This window comes from Perissodus microlepis, chromosome 17, assembly GCF_051167445.1.
Source record: "Perissodus microlepis isolate ML-2025 ecotype Zambia chromosome 17, ASM5116744v1, whole genome shotgun sequence".
In the NCBI taxonomy this organism is placed as follows: Eukaryota; Metazoa; Chordata; class Actinopteri; order Cichliformes; family Cichlidae; genus Perissodus; species Perissodus microlepis.
This window is the reverse complement of record NC_140477.1, coordinates 21,872,412-21,891,877: the sequence shown is the minus strand read 5'-3', so window position 1 is coordinate 21,891,877 and position 19,466 is coordinate 21,872,412. Positions and strand designations below refer to the sequence as shown.

Sequence of the window (19,466 nt, the reverse complement as noted above, 5' to 3'; positions counted from 1 at the left end):
CTGTTTTATTCATTTTCATATCAGTGTGAGTTATCTTAAAATTCTTGACCATGCATCAGTGCAAATTTTTAGAGGTGATTCTTTTGAAATTGTAATTTGTGCAAAGTCACAAGCTGATAAAATGTTTATTCCATATTAGGTTTTAGCCTTTGCATGTAGTAAGTAGTTTCTTCGCTGTAGTTTTTCTGTTGCACACAAGAAACCACAAGTTCCTGTTTTTATAAATTTAGCAAGATTGCTCTCTTCTGCTTTTTACATGTTTGTTTGTTAAAAGTTCATGCTCTAAATGGAGTGACTGGAGATGTCAAAGGATCACGCCATGTATGGTATGACAGGAGATGGCACACATACACACACATGCTGATGTTGCGCACACATGCTTGCCTTGGATGTATGACTGCTTTCACCAAATAAAAGGAGCTGTAAGGGAAGTCAGGTTCGGAGTTGACTGAGTTCGGGTGAAGGGCTTACAACTCTAAGACCCTGACAGGGCTTCCCTTGCCGGCAAGTACAAGACAAAAGCGCTGTGGTCTTGCTTTGCTCACAAGGATCAGTCTCTGAGAGAGCGAGGTCTGTGAGGTTAGATCTAACACAAATCATATTCTGGAGCTTTATAACTAAGAGTCAGTTCAGCAGAGGACCCACACACTCTTCGCTCAGCCTGATGGTAAGTTAGTCTCTGTTTGTATTAGGATGGTGACACATTTGGTGTAGCACAGAATAACCTGTGAACTCATGCCATGCTGCGATACTGCATTATGTTATTACCTGTAAAGACACTGCAGGCTGTGATAGTGGGCTAATTCTTTTTTCTCCTAAAGGGAAGATGATGTATTAAAATTGCATTTTTTTATCATCCTGTTTTTCAGGACGTCCTTTGGATGATTGTCCTCACTGTTGGTCTGCTTGGCTCACATTGTGAGGGCGCTATATCCTGTAAAAATGAAAATGGTGGAGATGTAGACTGGTAAGACAACATCTGAGCTATTCATTCAGGTGTACTGAATTACACATTAGTAACTTTGGCCTTCAAGTGCTTCAAAGCTACACTATGGTACCTTTTGCACCTGTGTTTCAACATAGTCATAGATGATATTCAGACACTGTAACACTATTTTACACTGTTATTATCAGTAATTTTATATATTTCCATTTCATAAATAACTTCATTTGGGTAGTATGGGCAATTAAAACAAGGACATTAGACATATGAAGACAACACGCAATACTGTGACACTTGCCTCCTTTGTAGAGCCCTGCACATCTATTTTTAACATTTGTATTATTCTCACTTTATTGCACAAAAGAGGAAACAGGAAAAGAAAACACTTTGCCAGAGTTTCACAAGCTTCATCACATTTTAGCATCATGAGGAAGCCAGTGGAAAATACTATTCATAAAAGACTCTGTTATTACTGCACACATGGGCACCACCTGTCACACTGGTAAAGGGTCATATCTCTGCTTACTCATACAGGTGCTTGTGAGACTCGGGTACAACAGAGTTTGTTATTTTCTTCTTCCATGCTCAGTTAAGCTTCTCATCATTTATTGTGATCTTTGAATTTACTGACTTGTCTCTGACATCACCAGGTTTATTTTGTACAAGAAGCCTGATGCGTTTCATTATGTTTACACTGATTCAACCGACCAGAACCTTATAAAGAATAACAAGCCTGTCAACCACCAAGCTGGTGTCCTGGCAAATACCCTGAATCCCTACTTTGAAAGAGTGAGAATAACACCATGAGTTTCTGTTATTAGTGTGTATGCCCTTTGAGAAAAGACATGTTATGTTTTTGTGAATTCTTTCAGAATAAGCAGTTGTCAGATTTTGAATTCGTTGCATACAATGACCAACCACCAGCACAAAATGGTGTAGGTTCCACCTATGGCCACAGCAAAGGTGGGTAGAAATAATTATTTCTGAAAGTAAACTTTTATGGAAAGCAAAATATTCCATAATTTCTTCAGTTCAGCTGCAGGAGCTTTTTCTCAACATTTAAAACCATGTTTGCTGCAAAACTCCAACTTGTGATGTCACAAAAAAAAAACCATTCTGATCGTCTGAGTGCAAGTCAGTTTAATTTATTAATGTCACACATTTAAATGTGAAATAAAAGAGAGAAATAAAACACTGAGTTCACCCTCAGACTACATGAATTATAATATGAATTGTTCTTATGGACTCTTTCACCCTGGCTTTAATCCTGACCATGGTTCTCAATGTAAGAATACCAGGACAGGTGAAAGATGTTCAGTATATTAAGGCTTCCCACCTCGCTGCTGCATTTTAAACCAGCTGTAAACTGGATCACTGAAACTAGCTTGTTGCTAACTTACAATGGACAATAAGCTCACAGGCAGGAAGTAAATGCATGAGTGACTTTCTCTGTGTCTTTAATGGAAAGCAGGATTTGACATCAGCAGGTCCAATCATAACGTTCTGTAATAATAATTTAAAAATACCTTATTTAAATGTGCTCTCCTTTTTCACACACACCTCTGAGCATCAGAACCACAGCTGCTGTTATTCTCAGATCACTCAGCAGATGTTCTGTTCTTAATAATTACATGTGCTCTTTCATGTTCTTGTTCTGCAGGAGTTGTGATGATGGATAAGGATAATGTAGTCTGGCTTTTACACAGCACACCAAAATTCCCCGAAGGAGATCAAAGTAATAATTTCTATCCTGCTAGTGGGAAAAAGTACGCACAGATATTTATGTGTGTAACACTGAAATCTGAACACTCTGCACAAATAGGTAAGGCAGTATGTCCAAGGTAATTCTTGATATCTAGAGTGTATGTGAAATCTTAACACAGTAACACATCCATCCCTCGTTTTATTGTTTTTCAGCACAGCATCTTAAAGATATCAATGCTTATATATTTAAAAAGAAATATGAAAAACTCAAAGATTCTTCCAAAGAACGAGAGCGGCCCTATCACAAAGACTTGTCGTCAGCCGGTAGTCAGAAGTTTACACGCTTTGTTAAACAAATCTCCAAGGAAAGGGATCCTGAAGGTGAGATTTCTGCTTCATTCATTTAAGGAAGAAAAAAAAACCTTAAAACCACACTGTGAGTTTCCTGTGTGAAATAATTGTGACTTTCGGTAGTTTTCCCACCAAAGAACTGAGAAACTTACTTCCAAGATGTAAAACATCCATATGGGCAGAAATCTGTGCCATCAGAAACTGAATTTGAATAAGTTAAATTTGAATTTGAATTGCTCGGATTGAATCTGAATTGTAACTTGAATAAATGCTTTTGAAAACTGAATTTGAATTAGTCTAATTTGAAATTGAATTTATGGTTTGAAAATGATCATCACTAAATTGAAATTGAATTTTATATTTTGAAAATGAATTGATTTCCTTTGAAACTGCATTTTATCCTTTAAAAATTCAGCTCTCGAATAATTTCAGATTCACTTCTCACCATTCAGTTTCAGTTCTACAATTCAATTTCAGTTCCAAAATTCCGTTTTTTGGAACTTACATCCGGTTCCGGTTCAAGCGCAGATTAATAGAACTACGTTTTACTAGCAGACCGAAAGTGTTACTGACGGGAATCTACAGCATCTTGAGCTGAATTAAGACTTCAGAAGTCATTCGTCATGTCGAATGACCAGCAGATAAACTCTCAGGTTGGTAATAAATGTATTACATGTGTAAGAACAAGCGTCATGTTAACATATGATAGCCGTAAGGTAACTTTTATGCTTATTGTAGCTGTTAGCTAAAAACGCTAATTTAGCGTAGTTTGCCCTGAATTCAGCTTTGACAAACAAATATAATCGACTGTTTCTAGTAGAATTCCAAAGTTGTCATCTTGGACCCTCTCAGAGTACCCCCTCTGTATGCTTGCAGAGACCCCTACAGTAGGGAAACATGCAAAACAGTGTCCAAACCTTTGTATTTTAGCTTTATTTATGTCTTACACAGCATCCCAACTCTTTAGCTAACTTAATAACTTTAGCTAAAGTGAATAGTTAGTGTAATTCATTAGTGCAGCATTACTGGATCACCTCTGTTTGAAGTGCTATAATATGATATACAACTATCACTGTGTTTAACTACCATAATAATTCTTAGGGTACTGAGCGCATGCTTAATTAGATTTTTATTTTTTTTAAACATACTGCTCCATTAATATGTTTGACAGGCTGAAGTTGTCGGGTCACCTCCTAAATCGACCATCTTTTACAGGTGTTTTGTGCCAGAAATGGAGTGTCCACTGAAGACTGAAGATACTGAATCTCTACGCCTTGCCATTGATCCCTCTTGTGCCTTCATCTAGACAAGAGACATTAACTTAACCACTCTCATATGCTCTGTACCTACATCACCTTCCCTGACAGTCGTAGCTTGGCTCATCTGAGGGTGAAATTATAAGAATGTGTTATTTTGCAAAGTGCTCTCTAGGGTTCCTAAATAAAATATGGCATTGAGGTCATTTCTTTTGAATGAATCCCTTCTTCTGAAATATAAGAACCTCTCCTGGTTTTAATGGCACTTTGGATTTCCTTACTTTCGGTTCCACTTCCAAACCCAAATAGATGCTGACAAGCTGCCACAGTAACATGGAAGAGGGAAAGAACTTGGAAAGGACTACTACAAATAAACCTAATGCCTAACAATGAAAAGTGTAAAATAAGAACAATAATAATTATAATAAAGATAAAGGATGAAGTAACAAGTTTTTAGTTTTTAGTTTATTCCAAATGATCATCCAGATGTCTGTGACATGTGATGACAAACACCATAATGGAAGGCCTTAGTCATCACATGCTTAAACTCATCATATATTTTTGCATATGCTGAACAGGCAGTCAGACATGCTGTAACTGTGGGGTAGAAAACAGCATGAACACCATACGGCAGGGGTCTCAAACTCCAGTCCTCGAGGGCATGGAAAAGTTGCATGACACTGGCCCTTGAGGACTGGAGTTTGAGACCCCTGTCATATGGAATGTGACAGGTGTGGTTGAACTGCATGAAGACTGAAGTTTCTCTTCTCTTCTGGCAGGACAGGAATGTGGCCTTGTCCTGTGAGCCACTGTAAGGATGTACTTAGAGTAGAACTGGACTGTCACCGGCCTCAGGCTCTTCACCCTTTTCAAAGACAAAGCAGTCATTTAGATAAAATATTAGATATTGTTTACCTGTAAATACACAAAGTAAATTTAGAAATGTTATTATTGTCAAGAGTGAACAAGCACTGACAGTGTAATCTACAGCTGTGGCTAAACGTTTAGAGAATGAGAGGTGTTGTTTGTTTATTTACAAAGTTTGCTGTTTCAGTGATAGTTGTATATCATATTATAGCACTTCAAACAGAGGTGATCCAGTAATGCTGCACTAATGAATTACACTAACTATTCACTTTAGCTAAAGTTATTAAGTTAGCTAAAGAGTTGGGATGCTGTGTAAGACATAAATAAAGCTAAAAGACAAAGGTTTGGACACCGTTTTGCATGTTTCCCTACTGTAGGGGTCTCTGCAAGCATACAGAGGGGGTACTCTGAGAGGGTCCAAGATGACAACTTTGGAATTCTACTAGAAACAGTCAATTATATTTGTTTGTCAAAGCTGAATTCAGGGCAAACTACGCTAAATTAGCGTTTTTAGCTAACAGCTACAATAAGCATAAAAGCTACTGTACGGCTATCATTTGTTAACATGACTCTTGTTCTTATACATGTAATACATTTATTACCAACCTGAGAGTTTATCTGCTGGTCATTCGACATGACGAATGACTTCTGAAGTCTTAATTCAGCTCAAGATGCTGTAGATTCCCGTCAGTAACACTTTCGGTCCGCTAGTAAAACGTAGTTCTATTAATCTGCGCTTGAACCGGAACCGGATGTAAGTTCCAAAACACGGAATTTTGGAACTGAAATTGAATTGTAGAACTGAAACTGAATGGTGAGAAGTGAATCTGAAATTATTCGAGAGCTGAATTTTTAAAGGATAAAATGCAGTTTCAAAGCAAATTAATTCATTTTCAAAATATAAAATTCAATTTCAATTTAGTGATGATCATTTTCAAACCATAAATTCAATTTCAAATTAGACTAATTCAAATTCAGTTTTCAAAAGCATTTATTCAAGTTACAATTCAGATTCAATCTGAGCAATTCAAATTTAACTTATTCAAATTCAGTTTCTGATGGCACAGATTTCTGCCCATACATCCAGCCCAACACAGTACTTTATTCTAACCTCCCTAATGTTTTTGCTTGTGAAACATCAGCTGCTTTACGAGTAGATCTAACTTTACCGAGCGGCTCTGTTCAAAATTCACTTTATTTAGACTTTATGTTACTGAAGCTCTATACTTTGGATTACTTAATATGTTGTCATGTTTTTTACATCTATATGAATGTACTATTGCTGAAGGCTACTCGCCATACCAATCCTAACTAGATTTTTAAATCTTAATATAAAATGAGTAACAGTAGGGTCGACATTAGGTAAGGCTGACTTTCTGCAGCGATTTCGTATAGAAAACTATTCCGCGCGTATATAAAACAGGTCCGTGGCTCCGAACCATAGTAAAGGGATCTCTGGCTAATACGTCGGATTCTGTGTTGGACTCATAGCCGAAAACTAGCTTTACTTTGTTGTCTGGGTCAACTTTGCTAGCAAGAGACAGAGCGTTGAAAGGCTGCTCCAATGGAACTTATTGTTTTGGAGGAAAACACGAACACAGTGTACAGTCAAGTCTTGATAGCTTACTTACAACTGGGCTCATCAGGCACTCTGTTTGGCTGCAGTGGTTATTATTATATTTACATGCTTCCATCTCCCGTTTCTGCTCGGTGACAACTCGTACTTTTCGATTATCCTTTTTCTCCCTCGCGCTTATAGACAGGGGATCTAGAGAAAGATCCCCTAGAGATCTAGAGAAACTTTCTTAGGGTGGCATGGAAATCAAATGGGGTGGCAAAATCAAAGCCTATTTTTTTTCAAAAAACTTAAGTTTCACTGTTTTTTGTTAGAAAAAAATCAAATTGTTGCATGCCTAATTAACGCAAAATGTCAGAAATCTGCACTGTCATGAACAAAAATTTTAACCTAGTTTTCATGATTTGCTGATTTAACCCTTTAAGACTGGTTGGAGCGGGCACGCTCCGTTTTGCGTAACTATTTTTAAATCCCTGTAGAACTGCAACCACATAAACTAGCGCAATATTATTATTTTTTTGCATATGAAACCGGAGGAGTTGTCCTTACATTTCATGCCATCAGCTTGTCCTAAGTCAAGGTTTCCTTCCACATATGGCCTTGCAAAAATTTCGTAAAAAGCATTTGCAGCAATAAAAACATAATATTCCAGAAATAGGCTTTGAAGTGGAAGTGACATCATTTTTGCGGAAAATTTAGGTTTTTTTTTTTAACCATTAAAGCCTTATAAGCCTACACTGGTGTTTTTAAAAGTCATGTTTGACTTTATGCTTTTCTGAATAGTTTCTGGGATGCTTAGAACTCAAATTGCACTGCTGGAAATAGTTTATTTTGATGCACATGCTGGTTTTTTTTGCAAATCTGCTCCCAAAAATGGCACTACAGCATGTAAAAATATAAAGATAAGCTTTGGCGGGCTTGGCTCTATGGTAGGTCTTAAAGGGTTAACCCTCTGAGGCCCAAAATATAACTAGCCGATTTTTGACATTTGTATTTCACTTTCATTCTTTTCAGCTCAACCTCGCGTGTCTGAATTTAGTTATTTTTTTGTTGACAAACTGTATTAACACAACTGATCTGAAATCACACAAAAAACATAAAATCCTAGTAGCAGGTTTTTTTTACTGTTAAAAACCACAGGTGTGTTGAGTAAATTATTTTTATAACTTGAAATGCAAATATAAATTATATAATATAAATTACTGAAAACCTATGCACACATTTTGTGTCATGGCTGTGTGCTGCAGGCAGGCAGGATTGGACCCAAACACAGGACTCCCGGAGGCAAAGGTGAATTTAAAACACACGGCTTTATTGTAGATTTGTGGACTAAACAGAAAACTGGCTAAACTGAGGAAGCAAAACAAACTAAACAGGCAGGCGAGCAAGAAAACGGACCACGCAGTGAAAATGAGGGACGACGCGACACAGAACTAACGGAGACTCTGACCTAAATACACAGAAGGCTAACAAAGGACGTAGGAGCACACAGGAAACGCAGCTGATGCTAACAATAATAATGAGACAGGGAAAAAAGCAAACACAACATGATGCACACAGACGAGAGACTGTCAAAGTAAAACAGGAAGTACACAACAGACACAGAGACCCAGATCAGACACTGAAGTTTACAGACACAGACTCACGAGCATGACATTATGGACAGACAGAGGGAACACAGAGAAATGGGACCAGGGCAGGCACAGAACAGAAACCTAACAAATAGCAAATCCTAACGAAAGACGTAACCAGAATAAGCAAGAATATAAAATATTATAAAGGAATACAAAACACTGAGTCGTCAGACTCAGGACCATGACATTTTGTAAACATATAAAACTATTTATCTAAAAATGCAGCCAATATGCATTTAAAAATATTACTATAACTAAAATGAGAGAACAATCAGGTGTCAGAATAAGAAACTATTTTTGCCAGTAAAAAGAAAATTGTTTGTCCACCACAAGACAGAGGCGAACACCACAGACCAAAATCCTGCAGGCCTGACAACAGGAGGTGTATCACTCCTCTTGAGTTAAACTTTTTTTAAATTCTGTGTTATTTTAACACTGTCTCATGGTTTCCGGATGTTTGTCTTTGCTTTTGCAGAAGGAGATCTTTATGTCGCCATTGCTGACACACTAAAGAGTAATTTATACATCCAGACCTGGAACAGCGACCCTGAAAACACTTATATGACTAAAGATGGACACAAACTTTCCAACATTGACTCGGTAGAAACTTCTGCAGGTAGTTGGAGTCATGGATGTGATCATTCCAAATGGTGTGTTTCTGAGAGTGAAGATTGGATGTGTGTTGGTGACTCAAATAGAGAACGCTCCCAGTTCGACAGGCCTGGTGGTGCACTGTGCATTAATAGCAAAGATGTGGCAGATGCATTTAGGAAACTTATAACTAAAGATTCAAGTATGGAACCTCCTCTTAAAAAACGAAGAACAAGTTCAGGTTAACTGCAGCAGACAACCGTCTCAGTCTTGTTTTCTATCTACATCCAACATAATTAATTAATTAATTAATTGTAAATTAATTTCACATTTCATTGAAGTGAAGCTGACCTGAATCTGGTGCTGACATCATCACTCCTGTCAGTGTTATCTAATGTTTCAGTGAATGATATGAAATTAAAAACATTTGATGGATATTTCACAGTGTGGTTCTTTCACCCATGGAAACCATAAAAGGCTGAAATAAATGACTTTGCATGAATCTGTCTTGTTTTTACTCTGAGTTTCTGTTTCTGTCTGATGAATTTTAAAACTAACTAGCCCCTGCGCTTAGCCACTTCGGTGAAAAGACCCATTTATTTTAACCGACTATTTGTTAGGCTGGAAATGAGTATTTCAAAATACTTTTTTCACTTCTAATAGGTGTTCTGTAACGTTACAGTGGATATTTGAAAGTAGAGCAACAGTAGGTCTATCTGTGTTGATCTTGAAGATTAATTATCTGATTCTAACTGTAAGCTGATTATTGTGCTAATGCCATTCATGCCTTCTAAGAACAACAGAACGCAGTGATACTGACAGTATGTCAGTATTTAGATGGTGAAACAAGTTTAATTTTGCCTCCTCACATCATCACAAAGGATTTTAACTCAGTGCTTCAGCATCTTCAGTGTGAAATAAAGGACAATCTCATACAAACACACTCTCCGGACATCACCTTACCTGATATCCTAAACCAGTTCTTCACCCACTTTGACCAACAAAACAGGGACGACACACCCATCCAGCTGGAGCAGCATCAGGTCTGAGGACTCCGCCCTCTACATCGATGGGGAGGAGGTAGGAAGGGTAGAAAGCGCTGTTTGAATGTGTGTGCGTGTGTGTGTGTCTTTGAGCGGTATGAGTGATCAGCTGAGTGGAAACAGGTCCATTTACCCTAACGCACCATGCAAAGCATAATTCCTGACGATGGTGTCGATCAACGCGTAAAGTCCACACGGCAGAGATCCGTGACCTCCCCATGTGGACCACTGGGGGAGGATGGAGCAGCAGCAACGCCGGCGTCAGGATGCTGGGGGTCGGCCTGGAAATCACCCTCAGCACCACCGGCAGCACCCTACACTCCAAACCACCCGGAGGCACCAAGAACCTCCCCATCAGCTTCCGGCTGGAGGAGGAGGAGGGCACCAACCTGCCACAGGAGACCAACAAGTCACAGACATACAAAGATGGCGTGATTAAAGCAAAAAGAAGAAGAAAGCGAAGGTTGGGAAGAGGAGGGCGCGCTCTTTGGGGTGGAGGATGGAGGATGAACTAGGGAGCGGACTTCACCTTTAGTGGAGGTCTCTGCTCGGCCTGCAGAGGGCGCTGCATTAAAACGCCGTCAGTCTCTGATAAAGGTGAGTCCAAACAGCTAGTTTTCAGAACATGATCACATGATTAGAGAGTTTTCAGAAGACCTGTGTGCGTCGTTACAGCTGCAGATACTGCAGAGTGCACTGACTCTGTGGCTGTGTCCCAATTCAGGGTCTGCACGCTTGAAGTACGCATTTTAAGTGCGATTACGTCACCGCCACGCGACGACGGCTGTCCCAATCCGAAGTGTACTTCAAATGCATACTCCAAATGCGCCGTCGATTTCCCCAAATATCAAGCGTGGTCCGGTGCACGCTTCGTGGTCCCATATATCCCACAATTCATAGCGCGGCGGTGGGTGTGGATAATTTTGCCGCAAAATACGGCAGAAGGGAGCGGCCGAAGAGTGAACTGTCAAAAGTAAGTACTGAATATGATGTCACTTATTTATGTGCGAATGTTTAATAATGAAGAACATTAAAACATTAGTGTTGGCCACATGTCGGCAAAGTTATGTGACATTTGTGATGTTTGTACTTTCAGCATGACCTGGGTTTTAAAGCCTCTACATATATATATGTATCATAATAATCTGACAATACTATGATATTGGCCACATTATATTTACATTACCACAGTGAGATGATTTTAGTCTCATGAACAACATTAGCTAATTGTTTACTAACTAATCTTGAAATGACTGTTCAGTACAGGAATGAAGCCCTACAATCATGTTTTACAGTCCTGTGGTTTCAGCCTCAGATACTCAACTAATCAAAGTGATGTCATGACAAAAATGAATGACCAACAAAACATTTTTTCTCCTTCATTTATTTCACACAAAGCTGTATGAGACGTTTCTCGCGGTTAGTATCATGGTTGCTAGGCAACCTGAACAGCGCGACGAAGGCTAGACCGTCCCATTTCACAAGCCTCTCACTTCCGCACTTCTCGTACTTATAGTACGCACTGTACGTAGTACGCGTAGTGCGCGTACTTCAAGCGTGCAGACCCTGAATTGGGACACAGCCACAGTCGGGCATAAACCGGTCCGTCTCGCAAAAAAGGTTGGGGACGCTGCTCTTAATTGTTGTGACACGTGTTCAAAATGCAGAGAGGTGCGCTCGATTTGCCACACGGAGCAGCGCGAGAGTAAAGCACGAGGGAGGGGCTAATAATCGGCTCAGTCATTTTTAATGATCGTTGAAAGCCCAGATCGTAATCGTGATTAAAATTCGATTAATTGAGCAGTCCTAATTCTGAAGAAGAAAATAAAAGCTTCAAAGCTCACAGAGAAAGTCCTGTCAGATAGGTATGACCTAAACCACTCTAATGGAATACCCTTGATGCCGCAATACGCCAATTGTGAGATCAAGATGCCATGGTCAAAAGTATCAAAGGCAGCTGTCAGATCCAAAAGCAAAAGCACAGCTGAGTCTCCTGAATAAAATAAAAGATAATAAAAGATCATTTCAACCTTTTAAAAGTGCAACCTCTCAAGAACATTGTGTCAATTTACAAAAGACTGCAGCTGAAGGAATACAATCTTTTCCAAGATTTTCGATAAGAAAGGATTATATATATATATATATATATATATATATATTAGGGGTGCAACGATACACAAAATTCACGGTTCGGTTCGATACTTTGGTGTCACGGTTTGGCATGGCAAACCGTGGGAGGTGTGGGGAAGGAGAACCCAGAACCAAAAAAAGCAAAAACAACAAAACAACAAACCCCCCCAGGTCACAGTCCCAGAGTCAGACCGCGCATCCCGCAGCGGTGCAAAAAAAAGAAAAGACGCCACAAAACGGTCTCAGGCGGCCCATCACCACAACAAAAGAGTCCAGGCGGCCTACCTCGGGTCCCGTGACGGCAGTAGGACGCTTTAGGCGGCCGACCTCGAGTCCAGTGGGGGCAGCGTTGCAGCTCCGGCGGGCGGCCATGGGTCCGGCAGCAGCAGCAAAACGGTTCTGGGGGCCTGCCACTGATCCAGTGGCGGCGGAGCTGCAGCTCCGGTGGCTTGCCACGCGTCCAGAGGTGGCGGCGCTGTACCTCCGGCGGCCTGCCACAGGTCCGGCAGTAGCAGCGAAACGGTTCCGGCGGCCTGCCCCGGGTCCGGTGGCGACGGTGCTGCCCCTCCGGCGGCTCGCCCCAGGTCCGGTGGCGGCGGCGTTGCCCCTCCGGCGGCCTGCCCCGGGTTCGGTGGTGGCGGCGCTGCTCCTCCGGCGGCTTGCCCCGGGTCCGACGGCAATGATGCTGCTCCTCCGGCGGTCTGCCCCGGGTCCGACGGCAACGGCGCTGCTCCGGTGAGCAACAGCGAGGAGTGGCACATGGCCTATGAAGCGCCGGTCGCTGACGTGGACGCGCTAGACGTGGACGCGCTAGACGTGGGCGGTGTGGAGGGCGCGCTAGACGTGGAGGTCCCTCTGACTCGCTGACCTCCAGTTCTGGCTGAGCTCCTCCCTCCGGACCTCCGAGCTCCTCCGATGGCAGCGCGGGCTCCACAGGCTCGCTGAGCTCCTCCCGCTCGCCGAGCTCCTCCGGCTCGCTGAGCTCCTCCGGCTCGCTGAGCTCCTCCCGCTCGCCGATCTCCAGCTCCTGCTCGCCGAGCTCCTCCGGCTCGCTGAGCTCCTCCGGCTCGCTGAGCTCCTCCCGCTCGCCGATCTCCAGCTCCTGCTCGCCGAGCTCCCCCGGCTGCGGCGTGGGCTCCTCCCGCTCGCCGAGCTCCTCTGCTGGCAACGCCAGTCGCTCCGGCTCGTTGAGGTCCTCCAGCAGCGGCGCTGGCTCCTCAGCTGGTGGCTCGCCGAGCTGCCCCTGCTCCGGCTCGCTGAGCTGCAGCGGTGCTGGCTCCTCAGCTGGTGGCTCGCTGGCTCCACCGGCTCGCTGAGCCGCTCCGGCACCGGCTCGCTGACCTGCTCCGGCACTGGCTCGCTGACCTGCTCCGGCTCCGGCTCGCTGACCTGCTCCGCAGCTGGCGGCGCGGGCTCCTCCCGCTCTCCGAACTCCTGCTCCGGCTCGCAGGGCTCCGCAGCTGGTGGCGCGGGCTCCTCCCGCTCTCCGAGCTCCTGCTCCGGCTCGCAGGGCTCCGCAGCTGGCGGCAGGGCAGGTCCGGGTGGCGACGTAGCAGCCGGTGAAAAAGATGGCAGAATGGTGGCTGCAGGCAGACGAGACGGCGGCGGTGCTACAGCTGCAGATGGTGAAGCAGCGAGTGGTGTGGAGACCTCTGACCGAGGTGATGTTACCTGCGCTGTCGGCTCGTCCACTGCAGACACAAACACAGATGGTGAGGGAAATGGAAAATTGTCCGTACTACTCACCACAGCCGGCTCTTGAGATGTCCGTGGATTAGGCTGCGGTGAGGAATGGCGTCTCAGGCTGTGAAACCACCAGCTGTCTGGGCCGGTGAGCAGCCTGAGGAGGAGAGTGGAGGTGGAGGGTGGAAAGCAGGAAGTCCATGACGATTGGATTGAGATCGTCAACCAGCCAGGGAAATTTAAAAAGCGTCTCCTGCAGCCGCCTCTCCACGGCACGACGCAAACCTTCCGCGGGCTTCTCCCACCATAACTCACAGAGTCTGTAAACCCTGTCCATAATCTCCCTCCTGAGCCTCTCCTCAGAGACCACTGGGTCCATGTCTGGCGGGATCATTCTGTCACGGTTTGGCATGGCAAACCGTGGGAGGTGTGGGGAAGGAGGACCCAGGCGCGGTGCTCTATGTACAAACAGTGCGTTTATTTACAGTGTATGGTACAAAACAACAATAAATCCCCGTGCTTTCCCTGACTCCCGTGTCGTGTCTCTCCGTGAACAGTCCGTGTCTCAGTGCTCTCCACTCCCGTGTCTCAGCACCCCTCGTGCTGCTGCTGTCTGGCGCTCCACACTTCTCGTGGAGTCTCATGGAATGATCCCACACTGAAAAAATGGGAATTGGCAGGCTTTTGAATTTGCACAAATGAATTTAGTTAATGCTACACAAGCCTTTCATGTTTCTCTTATTTACATGATTAAATAAAGTACCATTTACTTGATTATAAACAATACTGAGACTACTCATTTTTCTTGCATTGATTTAAAGTGACTAAATTAGAATACTAAAACCATTGTAATCATGTTTGACCACAACCGGAAATGATGCAATATATTCAAAGACAACAACTAAATATGATTGGATAATAAGACCTAGAGTCTTATCCAATAAGACAACAACATAATTTAAGGAGAGCGCAATTGACCGCCAGATTCTGGAAGACTGTTTAGCCACATGCAACCTTTGGCACTGAGTCAGGCATACTGAGAAGGTAAGTAATTTAAATACATTTGTTTTAGTTGGGTACGTTTTCACAGAATTGTTGTAGTGCATGCTATATGAAAAGTAATCTGTAATCCATCTACATGTTGTTTTTACAGTGCTAGCTAAAGTTGGTATTAGCTTTGTGGCTAAAGCTGAAAAATAGTAACAAATTGCACATAGTCCTGAGAAAACAGCTGTTGTCGGTCAGATATGGAATTTATGCATGTGACAGAGAGCACTGACATTTTTGATGGCTTAGCAAGTTAAAACGTCACTGAGAGAGCGCAATAGTGTTTGTGTTACTCTTGCTAGTTATGGCTACAGTGGCTAATTAGTCTGGCTGTAACCGTCAGAGTTTAAGAAGCTGGGAGCCCCACGGTGCCATACCTTAATTCTTGCTGCTGACACGCACTCAAGTTATAATAAGGATCCTGCCACCTTAGACGTGGATTTAAGAACCTGTGCCCATAAATGCCAAATCATTTTTCCATTTAGTCATTGTTTTAGGTGAAGTGTCACTTACTTGAATATTCTATTGGTCAAGCCCAAATAATACAGCAGATATCTACAAGGAGATACGTTTGTTCAACAGAGTATGTCTTATTAAGTGATGTATTGTGAATTTTCCTAACAAAAATTAGGACCCCCCCCCCCCTTTTTTTTTTTTCCTACTTTGTGTAGAACATACGTGAGCTGCTTCTCAAAACATTATGTATAAATGAGAGAAAGATTGGTACTTTAAAGAAACTATTGATGCTCTTCTGGACTGGAATACCTTTTTTCAATTAAAATTAATGTTTTTTGTGATGGTGGAATTTTTACCTTTATGATTACAGAAGTCAAAACATCAGATGATTATAGCTTACCATCTAAACTCCCCATCTCTTGGCAAGTCTGAATTAGAGGTCTCAGCTGTATCGGCCTTTCTAGTGGATTTGCTTAAAGAGGAGATAGCTTAAGTCATTAGGTATATATTCCCTGACATTCTAGAGGTCAACCTTGCACAGTGTGTGACATTAAAGGGCATAACTTATAGAAAGGGAATGGTACTGGCCCAAAGGGCAGCAGGTGGATTGCCAGAATACTGAAAAACCATATCTGCATTGTACCACAGCATATTCTACATTGTCAGAGAGCTTGGTGGCTGGTACAGAGAGCACGACAGAGCTTTTGAGCTCAGCCCAGTATCCACAAGAATATTCACACTCGCTTCACTCTGTGAACTCCTTGATACTTATCCATTGGTTGACTATGAGATTGGATCAGTCCACATTGTGACTTTAAAAAGGCATATAGAAATAAAAGGTGTTCATATAAGTGTAATAGGTTCAGTCGCATGTATTTCATTAGATAAATTCTTCTTTTTTTATGTCTGATCTTTATAACTTTGACTATTGGGTATGGATAGCTTTATGAAAACTAAACTGAAATGATTCTTTCTGAATGTCTGATATGTAATTCTTTTTTGCCTACAGAGTCCTATGGGGAGTCCTATGGTCCTAAAGACTGTTTTGGCTGACGGAACCTGTCGAAGGCTCACTCTCTAATGGAGCGCCTGAATCAACTGAGGATCTCATCGTTGAAGTCAAGAGACAGTGTTGTCTTCAGGGCAGTTTCAGACTTCGGTTTATGGATTCCTTGTTTGGGAATGAGTTTCTTAACCTTACCTCAGTTTCAGAAGTAGCAGACAAAGGGACTCTTAAAGCTATTGACATGTCAAAGCCCACCACATGGACATAAAAAAGAGTAACAGAGTTGGTGAAACTCAAGATGGAAAAGACTTTTTCATACAGAAGACATGAAGTTGTTCATGATGCACCAATGGTGGAGGCTTTCATGGCAAGATGGCCTGATCTATTTGATTTCCATGAGGTAAGGTTTGCCTCATACACGGTGTTCTTGTGGTATTAGCCTAAAATGGTTAAGGCACAGTAGTTATTTGACAGCCCATTTCTTCAGCATGAGTGATTGCAGCCTTCTTCCAGGTATTAAACCTTTGAAGCTCATTCCTCTGTGCTCATGTTTTCAGATCAACACTGAGTTTAAGAGAATTGCCACCATCCCCCCTCAAACAAAGTTCCTGTCTCAGCTGGCTCTCCACTTGGACAACCTGGTGAAGTTGGTCAACAGAAGAGGAGAGCTTGGACTAATACTGAAAAGAATTGTGGCATAAATGGATAATGTAAGTGATAAAGCCTCAACATTCACTTAACATGATCCTCTTTGGATGAAACTTTATAATTGTGGAAGATTTCAAATGTTTTCCCATGATAAATTCTCTCATTTTGTATTTTTACATCTGCTTGTTTTTTTAACCTTCACTTTGTCAACTTATTATTAATTGCCAGTAAACCTATTATTAATTTGTGTGCCTTTACTTTAAAAACATTCATGTAAAGTACACTATTAAAACTTAAATGAAGGACAAGGGCTGAATGAAGATGCTAATTACATACATTTCATTTCAGTGTAAAGATGTTGATGCTGGACCTGAGTGTGTCAAGGGAGTGTGTATCTACATGGGTGAAGACCCTGGCATGCTTATCTGGGAGTATGTGGTATGTACTTGTCTTTCTTTTTCTTTTTTTTTCAGACTTTCCACAGTGTGTCATATTACTTACTTGGCATGAAATGACTAACATGGCTTCTCTTTTACAGGGCATGGAAGAACGTGCCATCAGTGAGACTGTTGAAGACACCACTGTTTGAATTTATCTTCTACCGGGCAAACAGGTCGGTGGATGATGCAGTGAACATGGGGCTGCATTACATCCTGCAACACCTTGACCGCCCAGGAACTTATGCCAGGGTCCTGTTTGTGGACTTTAGTTCGGCTTTTAACACCATTGTGCCTGAACTTCTTTCCTCCAAACTCTCCCAGCTCAGCGTGTCACCAGCTACCTGTCAGTGGATCACCAGCTTCCTGACAGACAGAAAGCAACAAGTGAGGCTGGGGGAGATCACCTCTGGAACCCGGTCCCTCAGTATTGGTGCCCCTCAAGGATGTGTCCTCTCACCACTACTGTTCTCCCTCTACACTAACGACTGCACCTCCAAGAACTCGGCTGTCAAACTCCTAAAGTTTGCAGATGACACCACTGTCATTGGCCTCATTCAAGATGGTGATGAGTCTGCATACCGGCAGGAAGTTGAGCGGCTGGTACTCTGGTGCAGTCAGCACAATCTGGAGCTGAACACTCTTAAGACTGTAGAGATGACAGTGGACTTCAGGAGACATCCCTCAACTCTGCTCCCCCCCACCATGTCAGACAGCCCTGTGTCAACTGTGAAGACCTTCAAGTTCCTGGGTACAACCATCTCCCAGGACCTGAAGTGGTAGACCAACATCAACTCCATCCTCAAAAAGACCCAGCAGAGGATGTACTTCCTGAGACAACTGGGGAAGTACAGTCTTCCACAGGACCTGCTGATCCAGTTCTACACTGCGGTCATTGAGTCTGTCCTGTGCTCCTCCATCACAGTCTGGTATGGAGCAGCCACTAAACAGGACAGGAGCAGACTGCAGCGGACTGTACGGGCAGCAGAAAGGATCATCAGCACCCCCCTGCCCTCCATCCAGGATCTGTACCTCTCAAGAACCAGGAAACGGGCAGGGAAAATCATCACAGACCCCTCACACCCTGGACACAGACTTTTTGATCTGCTGCCCTCTGGCAGATGGTACAGAAGCCTGCAGACCAGGACCACCCGACACAGGAACAGTTACTTTCCCCTCGCCATCTCCCTTCTTAACAGTAGACCTGTCACACTGCTCCCACTGCCAGACTGCAGCTGCACCTTATGTACATTTTGTAGTATTCATTCCACCACATTCATTTCTGTATTTTATGTATATAAGTTTAGATTCGTTATTTATTGTTGGTTTACACAGCTTTGTGTATGTATGTGTAATGTGTATATATAGACACGTGTGTGTGTGTGTGTGTGTGTGTGTGTGTGTGTGTGTGTGTGTGTGTGTGTGTGTGTGTGTGTGTGTGTGTGATTTACATTGCTGTGCTTGAGAGCCACCATCTACCGGAACCAAATTCCCTGTATGTGTCTGCACATATACTTGGCCAATAAACACGATTCTGATTCTGATTAAAGAGCAAGCTTCAGCAGATGAACAAGAGTTGTCCTTGCAGGCATCAGGGTGGCGAAGAATTTGGATAATGTAGCATTTGCTGTGATAATGCTATTTGGACTCATGTATGCATTAAACCTTGCCTACCCTGCTGATCTCCGCTACAACTTTGACGTTTTCCAGAAGGTTTTCATGGAACTGGATGGAGCTAAACTCTCTAAAGTTCTTGCTTTCAAAAACCATCTGTTTCATTGAGAAGTCAAAGACTGCACTTCTGCAATTCTTTGCAGTTTTTCATTTTGTGTTCAGTAATGTTATACTGCTTATGTTTTTATTGCTTTCCCCCATGTGACTGCAATGCAGGATGATTTTTCCTTTTGATATCATGTTGTAAGAAATTTTTACTGACGATTTTTAGCAATATGTTCTGAGTCAACCTTAATGTCCTGCTTACATGTTTGAAAGGAAGATTAAGATTCATGTAGGTGTTTGGTATTAGTTAAGTGACAATGTCATTTAAGGCTCAACTTAGTTGAAATCTTGTACAGGTAAATACTTGTACAGAAG

At 42.5% G+C, this 19,466-nt stretch overlaps 2 protein-coding genes and 1 long non-coding RNA gene across 3 annotated transcripts; 2 read left to right on the top strand and 1 right to left on the bottom strand.

The window, feature by feature from the left end:
• Nucleotides 1-341: 341 nt before the first annotated feature.
• On the top strand, nt 342-9,424 carry LOC146369592 (deoxyribonuclease-2-beta-like). The gene is made up of 7 exons (XM_084909200.1): nt 342-667; nt 870-967; nt 1,594-1,732; nt 1,816-1,906; nt 2,604-2,765; nt 2,861-3,028; nt 8,807-9,424. The coding sequence occupies exons 1-7, from the start codon at nt 665-667 to the stop codon at nt 9,166-9,168; spliced, it is 1,023 nt and encodes a 340-aa protein (XP_084765326.1). The 5' UTR covers nt 342-664; the 3' UTR covers nt 9,169-9,424.
• A 1,052-nt stretch (nt 9,425-10,476) lies between these two features.
• LOC146369591 (uncharacterized) lies at nt 10,477-14,190 on the bottom strand. Its single transcript, XM_084910703.1, has 4 exons — nt 14,064-14,190; nt 13,437-13,786; nt 12,381-13,356; nt 10,477-10,553 (listed from the first exon to the last, which is right to left on the bottom strand). The coding sequence occupies exons 1-4, from the start codon at nt 14,188-14,190 to the stop codon at nt 10,477-10,479; spliced, it is 1,530 nt and encodes a 509-aa protein (XP_084766829.1).
• Nucleotides 14,191-15,587: 1,397 nt separating this feature from the next.
• LOC146369590 (uncharacterized) lies at nt 15,588-17,531 on the top strand. Its single transcript, XR_014797283.1, has 4 exons — nt 15,588-16,687; nt 16,845-16,997; nt 17,284-17,373; nt 17,474-17,531. It is a non-coding gene; the product is annotated as an uncharacterized LOC146369590 (long non-coding RNA).
• The last annotated feature ends 1,935 nt before the right edge of the window (nt 17,532-19,466 follow it).

Bases quoted from the DNA above. Each gene is read 5' to 3' on its own strand.
- LOC146369591 (XM_084910703.1), bottom strand. From the start codon at position 14,190: ATGCCAAACCGTGACAGAATGATCCCGCCAGACATGGACCCAGTGGTC. The intron at 13,357-13,436 runs GTCAGCGAGCCG...GCACCGCTGCAG, and splicing joins GCGAGCCAGTGCCGGAGCAG to CTCAGCGAGCCGGAGCAGGG. The intron at 10,554-12,380 runs GTAGGCCGCCTG...CACCTTTATCAG, and splicing joins CTGCCGTCACGGGACCCGAG to AGACTGACGGCGTTTTAATG.
- LOC146369592 (XM_084909200.1), top strand. The intron at 968-1,593 runs GTAAGACAACAT...TGACATCACCAG, and splicing joins AATGGTGGAGATGTAGACTG to GTTTATTTTGTACAAGAAGC. The intron at 3,029-8,806 runs GTGAGATTTCTG...TTGCTTTTGCAG, and splicing joins CAAGGAAAGGGATCCTGAAG to AAGGAGATCTTTATGTCGCC.